The sequence below is a fragment of the Neodiprion pinetum genome, chromosome 5 (assembly GCF_021155775.2).
Source record: "Neodiprion pinetum isolate iyNeoPine1 chromosome 5, iyNeoPine1.2, whole genome shotgun sequence".
Taxonomy (NCBI): domain Eukaryota; kingdom Metazoa; phylum Arthropoda; class Insecta; order Hymenoptera; family Diprionidae; genus Neodiprion; species Neodiprion pinetum.
Genome location: NC_060236.1, coordinates 13,961,151 through 13,971,643, shown reverse-complemented (window position 1 = coordinate 13,971,643; position 10,493 = coordinate 13,961,151). Strand labels below are relative to the sequence as shown.

General features: G+C 34.9%; 1 protein-coding gene across 1 annotated transcript; it reads right to left on the bottom strand.

The window, feature by feature from the left end:
- Positions 1–2,528: 2,528 nt before the first annotated feature.
- Positions 2,529–3,569, bottom strand: LOC124220489 (uncharacterized). Its single transcript, XM_046629456.1, has one exon. The coding sequence runs from the start codon at positions 3,567–3,569 to the stop codon at positions 2,529–2,531; it is 1,041 nt and encodes a 346-aa protein (XP_046485412.1).
- Between the last annotated feature and the right edge of the window lie 6,924 nt (positions 3,570–10,493).

Here is a 10,493-nt window from a genome sequence, read left to right as displayed (position 1 = left end):
ATTAGAACCATCGAACCTGGTTGTTTCGTCAGACATCAGGTGCCGGAGTGAATTTTATCAGGCCATCGCCACCTTCTTAACATCAGTTGAGGCAAAATTGAAGAGCGAGACATACTACAGATCATAATGGCTGAATATCCCATCATTTTACTTTGATCGAGCCAATAGCGATAAGTTTGTTACTTAACCGTTGCTGCCAATTCATTCTACCGAGGAATCATTCTGTGCACCATTGTAATTTAAGCATTATTATTGACCAGCATTGTTTTTCAAACTTTATACCATTTGATTTGGTATCTTATTTTGAAGCTTACTTTTGCTCTCTTTGGCATTGAATTCAGATAAATAGTTTTTCAAGTCCTCAATTAGATTGTAGGGTTGAATTTTGCTGGGCAAACTGAATCAATCTAAATCTAGAACTGTTAAATAAGTTCAGTTGAAAATGTCTTTAAATTTAATCTTAGTTGACGGTGTCATCTGGCTAGCTAGTTGCACGATAACTTGAAACCAAATTCAATTTTACACTCTTTATAGGGTCCTACGCTAAGACTGAAAGCTTGTGAATCTCCATGTACCGCAATTATTTCTGAATTTCATGTTAGCATTATCTGGAGCAAAAAAAATCCCATTTTGAGATTGAAAATGGAACCTGAAACACAGAGTTATTCAGTAGCACGAATTGAAAACCAAGAATTTTATAATGGTTTCTGCAACAAAGGGACTCTTTCCAAATATCCTTGTTAGAAGGTGATGTTCGGAGGACTATGAACAAGATATTGTATCGGATTACATTACTTGGAAAAAAATCTTCATAAACTTGGTAAAAAATTAGATATTCATTTATTTTGATGGAACAAGGGACACAATCTTGAATCCGATAAGTCAAGATCCTCGTAATAATGTTCTGACATTACTCTAAAACATGATTGTCCTTAAAGCTAATTGTGACATTGAGGCGCATTTTGAGAAACTTGATTTTCAACTTGTGTCACAGGATGTGATTTACGTTCCTGAGTTCTACGCTTTTGATTAGAGTTTCTTTGTTTTGAACCACACTAACATGAAATACAGAAATCATTTTAATAAATCTAATATTACTTGAATTTTCAATTTGAGTATTAGGTTCTCTTCATTTATTTAATCGAATATCATTGAAAATTTGCGAAATAAATTCTGATAATCATTCGGAAATTTTAAATAGTAGTAGCAATAATTTATTAATCGGAAAAAATACATTGGCTATCGACTATTCGTAAATTTTGTTGAACTATTTTCAAGAAAAAAAAGATTCACAGTTCCGTTACAGATAGTGAGATATTTAAATTTCTTGAACGCTCGGTTTAATGTCTCATTTTCGAAAGTGATACAATTCAATATTACCGCCTGAAATCACAAAAGAGTGAGAAAGTTGCTTAGTTGCTTGAAAGTGGCGATGATCTTTGTACGTCTGACAAATTGAATGGGCAGATAACAGTGAATATCAGACATGTAATTATTTTGGCCGTATCACCTGTTGATAGATAAAAGTTCCATTGTTATTTCTAATGTACGAAATAATAAAAATGATCAAATAAAGTGTTCGCACCTACCTTCTGCGTTTCTTCCAAGCACCCAACATTTAAACAGATTTCTCATTTTAGTCGAATAAAGCCAATTTTCAAAGAGCATTAGCATCAGCTTTCCGAGTCACTACCTCGACTGTTTGAGATTCTAACCTCAAAAATTCGTATGAACTACGGCGCCGCCAGAAACAGAGTTTGACAGCTGAAACTCGGAGTGGCCAGCCTGCCCGAGCAGCCGATAAAACTCGCGCATGCGCATTATATGTATAGTTTCAAGAGATTGTCCCGGTATATATATATATATATATATATATTAAAATAATCAATTTACTATTGAAAAGAGATTAAATTTTTAAAAAAAATTTTTTTTACATCATTTAAATTTCTCAAAATTATATATAATAAATACTGTATTTTCTTGGGAACTTGGACAGAATTGATAAGATTCAACTTATCAAAATTTGCAACGTTTCGTTGGTTTCATTTATTTTCCAACTTCATCAGGCAAGCTGTAACAAATGTACATAAACTTTAAAATTAAGTTGCATAAAACAATAGACATGATACATGTAAGTTACAAATTTAGAAATAATAAACTAAACAAAATTACAAAATATTTACTTTTGAGGTTAAATCCTCGTTAAAATCCTTTGGTCCATAACACCAAGCCAAAAATATGTTTAAATAAGACTAGACAGATATATACATTTTTTAATAAAATTATAAATTCATTCTGCCAATAAATCAATTTAAATAAAATAAAATGGACAAATATAAACAATGATGGACAAATACACATGTCAAACGTAGTGACTCTTAAATCACAGACTGTACTACTCTCACACAGTGTGATAGTACGTGTGGAGCTCGCATTATCTATATTGTCAACATGACTCTGTTGTCCATGACTAGTACTATTCATATTGCGCGCGAAAGTTCAAACTCTAAGTAAAATAAAAATAATTACTACGACTTCACTAAATCCTTAACATCATTTATCAGGTCACTGTAAATTGTACTAAGGTTTTGCGTGTCTGATCTAACATTGACACAATTCATCGCCTTAATAAAAATCATTTCACTTAGATTTCTCTTCATGTAATTTTTCTCCAGATCTAAAATCTCAACATCCTCGAACTGAAAGTTATGACCATCCTCAACAAAGTGATGTTCCGCTAATGCTGTTTTGTTGTTTTTTATGGACTTCTCAGGTCTGCAATCAAGTTTATGTTGTCTCACTCTGGTTTTTAATTTTTGCCTGGTCTGTCCAACGTACCATTTCCCACACGAGCACGGAATCCTGTATACCAGGCCAGATCTATCTTCTTTCTCCACTTTGTCTTTTAGCCGGGAAAATAGATCCTCAACCTTGAATACATTATAGAATACCAACTTGCAGTTGGTGTGCCTAAATAAAGATCCCAGTCTTGGTGACAAGCCTTTTATGTAAGGAAATCTGCTAAACGACCAATTCCTGTTGACATTGTTGCTCCTGATGTTGTTTCTAATCCTCTCGGACACAATTTTCTCACACTTGCTGATGACCTTGTTTGGATAATTGTTAGATGACAGTAATCTTCTAACCATGCGACTACTTTCCTTGGTCTTGTTCACATGACTCAAGCGCATGGCTCTGTTCAAAAACCCTTTTACAACCCCCAATTTCTGGCTCAATGGATGATTGGAATTAAAATTCAAAATTCTTCCTGAGCTGTACGGTTTCTTGAACCAAGAAGTTATAAGGTCACCATCTTCTGATCTTTCTATTAGTATGTCCAAAAAAGGCAACTTCCCGTTATTCTCAACTTCCAAGGTAAACTGGATGTCCTTGTCAACACTATTAAACACATCCAAGATGCTGTCTACTTTATCCTTTGGAACCACTGCGAAGAGATCATCAACATACGACTTAATAATCGGAATTTCAAAGTCAAGGTGAGTCAACGCCATTGAAACAACATAATCTACTGCAATGATGGCAATTGAAGGACTTGCTGGACTCCCCATAGCACATCCTTCCTTCTGAAGGTAAAAATTGCCATCAAACACGAAATATCCCGAGTCGTAACAAACATCAATAAGCTCCAGTAGAGTAGTCTGGTCCAATTGCACAAATTCCTGGATTTCATCCCACCGCTCAATGATGATTTTCCTTATTAAACTGTTATGAACATTAGTAAAAATAATAATAACAAAATAATGAGAAAAGATTCATAGTATCATCGAAAAAAAAAAAACATTGAATTTTTTTGTAAGTTCAACTTGGACCTCGAATAACTTTTGAAGGAGTGGGACTATCGAAAACTTTGTGAGGACTTTTTTTGTAGAGCGTCAAATTTCCTACAGAAATATGCTTTAGTCCGCTAATTCAATGAGCCGTTGCAAAAATACGAAATTGCAAAATTTAAAAAATTTATTCCTGTGTTATTTAAGGTAGTTCCTCCGCGACAGTCCAGTCGAAAAGTTTTTGATTTAGTACTAACGTTTAGCATATTAGCAGTACTATGACTGTAGGATATGTTTTTTAACGTGACTGTACTTCTTCCACTACTATATCCCCTATACGTATACACACATACTATAAAATTAGTACTAACGTTCAGCATATTAGCAGTACTATGACTGTAGGATATGTTTTTTAACGTGACTGTACGTCTTCACTACTATATCCCCTATACGTATACACACATACTATAAAATTTAATTCTGTATGGAAATGTCGCAACGTCGCGTTATTGTTATTGTTATTTCTCCTAACCACTGAGCTTACTTATAGTTTATACGCACAGTCAAACGTAAACAACTCGCTATTTTTATTCGAATAAACAAATAATTATGGGTGATCGTATTCGTCATAAAGGAAGATTTATTAAAAAAAAAGTTCTCGATAAAAAATTAAAAATTAAAAATGCTCTACAAGAAAAAAGAAAAGGCAACGATGATACCAGTGAATCTAACCTATTCAAAGGCATTCGTTTCGTGGATTTAAAATTTTTAGGCAAAAAATTAAAATGTGTACAATGTTATGAAGTACTTTGCCTGGAAAATATTGTACATGAACAGCATTTAGGGTTGAAATCAATCTTGAAAGTTAAGTGCACAAAATGTGAGACAATATCAGTAGTTCCAACGAGTAAAAGTCATAGCGTAGCTGGTAGTCAATCCAAACATTCTGACGTCAATACAGGCGTAATTCTTGGTAAGTTCAATAATTATTCAATCTACATAAATATTTGATAAAAAAAAAAAAAAATTGATCACTTGAATTCACTTAAAAACAAAAATAATTAAATGTATATATGCAGAAGTTCCAACCCTAGTAAAAATATATTTATCACAGGTGCTGTACATGCTGGCTATGGCTGCTCTGGATTGAACAAAATATTCGCATGTGCCAATATTCCGACAATATCGCCACAATTATTCAAACGATATGAAAGGGAAGTTGGTCCTGCAATCGAAGAAGCTGCTAAGGAGAGTTGTAAACGAGCTGCTAAGGAAGAGCGACTGCTTGTTACTGAAAATATTGATAAGCTGTGTGAATTATTGTAAGTTTGATTGTAATCTACAAAGCTACGGAGTAAACGAAACTAAAATTTTCGTAGTCTATAACTTCTTTCAATTGTATATAATTTTTTGGACGTCAATATTGTCTACACTTGCATAATGATCTATATTCAGTCTTGAGTAGATGGAAATTGCAAATTGTACATATTTTAAAAAATAATTTTTGTTCTTATACATTCTAAATAAGATTGATTGATTTTAAATACTCCGTCAAACTTCACATGACTTATTGTTTTATTGCTAATACATACTAGCATTGTTTATTCTAATTTTTATTTCATGTTTGAATAAATAAATGCTGATGAAATTTAAAAATTATAATTTACTATATTGATTTTTTACCATCCTATTCTTATCTCCTTTTTCTTTTATTAGGCCACCAGAGATTGTTCAAGAAATTTATCCTCATCGTAGAAAATTAATCTCTGCAACTGATGATCCTGACGAAAACAACAACACTACGTATGATACAGCTATAGGAGAGGTTGTTAATATAATTGTCTCCTATGACATGGGATGGAGTAAAAGAGGTAATGGAAAGAGCTACGACAGTCTTAATGGTTATGGAACTATAATAGGATTTTTGAGTGGAAAAATTCTCGACTACGCAGAACGGATAAGGAAATGCAAATTTTGTGACTCGGGTAGGAAGAAAGATGACCATGATTGCCGAAAAAACTTCCAAGGTAGTGCCAAGGCAATGGAAGCATCTGCAGGAGCAGAGTTGATTAACAACAGCAGTATTCTTAAAGAAGCAAACCTTGAAGCACGAGTATTAATTGGCGATGAAGACAGTTGCACAATCGCGGCCGTTCGTCGAGGAAACCCAAAAACTATCTTCAAACTTGCAGATCAAAATCATTTAAAAAAAAATTTCAGCCGAGATTTATGGAAGCTGACGAGTTTTAAGGAAATTAAAAAAAGAAGTATTGACCACATAAAAAAATGTTTTGGTTATGCATTGGCTCAAAATATGGGTGATGCTCAAAATTTAGCTAAAACAATACGTAATATACCTGATCACTTGTACGATAACCATGAAAACTGTGGATCGTGGTGTAGCCGCAGAAGTGGATCGAAGGAACAAACTATTTTGCTCACAAATCTCTCATTATTTGATAAACTATCAGCGTTATGTGAGAAATACGCCGCTAATGCAAATAAATTTTCAATTCCTGCTTCCAGCCAAGCTAATGAATCATTTAATAATATAATGGCTCATAAGTCACCAAAAAATATTTGCTACAGTAGAAGTGAATCATCTAGCTATCGTCTTGCAAGTTCTGTGTGCACAAAAAATGAAGGCGACTCCTGTATCGTAGAAATTAGGCAAAAACTGCAGTTGTCACCAGGGCGACACACTTTGTTTTATACAAAGCAATTGGATGCTAAGCGACAGAAACGTGCATTAGATGCTAAACTACCGGCTGCGAAGAAACGTCGAATAATTGAAACTCAAGAGCGTGAGGAATTGAGAAAGAATAATGAAAATTCAGGAGGTGTTCAATATAAATCTGACTGCGGTTTGTCACAAGGCTGTGAAGATTTAGAAGCATTTGATGAATCACTGATTAACGGTCCAAATATTCAAATATCGGCAGAGACATGTAACTTAGTTTTCTTTGATTTAGAAACGTCAGGCTTCCGTAAGAGTGACGAAATTCTTCAAATTGCTGCATCTTGTGAAGGACGTAAATTTAGTGTCTACATTAATCCTACTAATATCATTGATGATAAAGCTTCTGCTCATACAGGACTGAAGAATATTAACGGCCATTTATACTTTCACGGTAAAAAAGTTGAATCGTTGCCTCTAAAAAAGGCTCTCCGGAGTTTTTTATTATTTTTAAAAATGTCACCCAAGCCATGTCTACTTGTTGCACATAATGTAACTTTCGACAAGTCACATTTACTACGTTCAATTTTAAAATGTTCTATGGTATCAGATTTCAGTCAAATCGCAGGATTCTCTGATAGCTTGCCTTTATTTAAGAAAAATTTTACATCTAATAAAACTCCCGGTGAATTTAAACTGTCAGAATTAGCTAAAAAGCATTCGAATGTTAACTCGGACGAGAAATTTCATGAAGCCTTATACGATGTCGAAATTTTAGAAGAACTGGTTTCGTTGACGGATAACAAGTATTTATTTGAAAGCTCTAAATCTTAAAGAGAGTGTTTGATTCATATAAATAAGCTCAAGAAAACTGCATCTGGAATGGACTGTTTATCTCCATTAAAAGGAGTATTATCTGGACATATAATCAGAAAAATGGCGTCTCAAGCCATTAAATACCAAGATTTAATTAATCAATATGAAAATGGTTGAATTGAAGAGTTAATTAAATTTTGTAAAGAACCAGGAAGTGATAATAAACCAAAAATTACTAAAGATAAACGAGTTATAGATAAGCTCTGTAATTTTTTTACGGAAAAAGTGTGATATATATTCTGATAGATATATATAATAATAAGAAAAATAATATATTAATAAGAAAAATATATATGGGCTATTCCGCGTCAACCGGATCAGTCATCTCTCAGATATTTTTTTAATTTGGCATGTGGATTGTGTAAGGGGAGTTAGATTTTTGTGCCAAAGCGCGAATCTCATAATGCAAAATTCGATTTTTTATTAACAATAACAAATTAGACTCCCATTTTTTTCAAAAATTCATAACTTCGGCAACAAATTAGATACAATTTTTTTTTTTTTTTCAAATTACGCGGAAAGCTCCATAGAATTTAAAAAAAAATACGAAATGGTAAAAAAAAGTTGTTATCAATTGTTTATTTAACAATTAATTTTTCAAAGATTTTTAAAACAGTGACCGACACGATCAAAAAATTTTTTTAAAATTCTGACATGTTCCTTAAACTGTACTACAACCTGTGAATTAATTCCAGAGGGGTGTTTTTCTTCGTTTTCGAGTAAAAAATCATTAAAGGTGTCGATGCGCATGAAATTGCGGCGCGTCGAGTCTCTACGTAATGGCGGGCGGCCGGTTGCCGTCCACCGCTACCCCGCGGCGGCGTCGCGGCGTTATTTTAGAGTCATTTTCACGATGTAGGACATAATTGAAAAATCTGAAAAAAATACTGTACCTTCACAAGGCCTGCTCAAAGCGATAAGTGAAGTTTCAAGAATGTGTTTTTCACCGTTTTTTTATTACAGAGATTCGAAATTTGTTATGACGCATTATGATTCAAACATGAATTACGAACACAGGTCAAGTGTTGTTCCAGGATATGGAATACCTGCACCTGTGCATGCGTCACCTAAATCCTTCACTATCCAGGTAGTCCAGGTAGGGTCACCACCTCGATTCCGCGAAGGGGTCATTTGGCTAAAGTCAGGTACATTGAATTGCACCTGCATTATGTTAGCCCCATTGGTGGAATTCAAGCAATTAGAAGAGTCGTTGGGTGGGTGAAGCACTATATTCCAGGATATGGAATACGTCCACCTGTGCATGCGTCACCTAAATCCTTCATTATCCAGGTAGTCCGGGTCACCACCTCGATTCCGCGAAGGGGTCATTTGGCTAAAGTCAGGTACATTGAAATGCACCTTCATTATGTTAGCCCCATTGGTGGAATTCAACCAATCAGAAGAGTTGTTGGGTGGGTGAAGCACTATTCTGAACGAGTATAAATTTCGAGCATTTCAAAATGCATAACATTCAATCGAATACCAGTGTAGCGATCAGTGCAATACATCGTCTCATTCTTCACACAAGTAATTCATTTCTGAAAGCAATGTCTACAACAGATGTGAAACGGTGCTGTAATCCTTTCCAAAGAGTTGGCCATAATTGGGTGCGAAATTTGGTAAAGCCAGTGACACCAGCATTACGGAAAAAGTTTCCGGACCTAGGAGAATATGTGTGCATGGATTGTCGAATAAAATTGTACAAATGCAACACAATTACTCCATCTGATAAAAACGAGGTAAGTGATATGAATCATAATTATGCGAGTGGTGACGATCTTGTTTCACCTTCACCAATTAGTGAACAGAGCAGTGTGGAAATGTTTCTTGAGAATGATATCGGGCAAGAATTGTTGTGTGATGTGAAAGAATTGTTTATCAACGCGAAGTGTGTCGCGGACAAAATTAAATATCTCACAATGACTCCTCGTAGTTGGTCCATCAGAGAATTGGAGTTACAATTTGATTGTTCATATAGAATGGCTCGTAAAGCTAAAATATTGCAAAGTGAGCGTGGATTTGGATCCTCCCCAGATCCAAGACCATCTCGCACTCTTTGTGATGATGTTGTCTCTCATGTAGTGGAATTTTACTGTTCTGATGAAATAAGTCGGATCATGCCTGGTCAGAAAGATTTTGTCACTCTTCGCGATGTGGATGGTTCAAAACATCAAGTCCAAAAACGACTTGTTTTGTGTGATCTGAAGGAAGCTTACGCCGCGTTCAAGCAACAGCATCCGAATGATAAAATTGGATTTACAAAATTCGCGGAACTCCGCCCAAAGCAGTGTATTTTAGCTGGACCAACAGGAACACATACAGTTTGTGTTTGCAAAATTCACCAGAATGTGAAACTTATGTTGGTGGCGGTTAGCTCAATTTGTCAGACATTCAAAAGAACGTACCACGATTTGATAAAACAGATATCGTGTGACTCTCCAAATCCTTTGTGCTATCTCGGTGATTGTAGTAGTTGTCCAAGTTTTGATATGGTTACACACGAAATGGAAAGTTTATTCGACGATAATTTCGTAGAAAGTATTAGCTACAAACGGTGGACTCATACGGATCGATCTGTTTTAGAAACGATCACGCAAGAAACGGAAACGTTCCTCGAGACGCTAAAGGAACAGACGATAGCCCTCAAGAAACATGATTTCATTGCTAAACAGCAAAGTGCATATTTGAAAGACAGAAAACATCGTCTACAACCAGGGGAGTTCTTAGTTTTGGGTGACTTTGCTGAAAACTATGCATTTGTTGTTCAAGATGAAATTCAAAGCTTCCACTGGAATAACAATCAAGCTACCATCCATCCTTTTGTTGTGTATTATGTTGAAAATGAGGACTTAAAGCATAAAAGCTTCGTTATCATATCAGAAAATCTACAACATAATACAGTCGCGGTCCATCTGTTTCAGAAGAAACTAATCGGTAAGCTTTTTGAGTTCTTCGGTAGTGAAGTTATCAAGAAAATGATTTATTTTACTGACGGTGCTAGTGCACAATATAAAAATAAAAGCAACTTCATTAATTTGACTCATCATTTTGACGACTTCAATGTCGAGGCTGAATGGCATTTCTTTGCAACGTCACATGGAAAAAGTCCATGTGATGGCATTGGTGGAACTGTGAAAAGATTTGCTGCACGT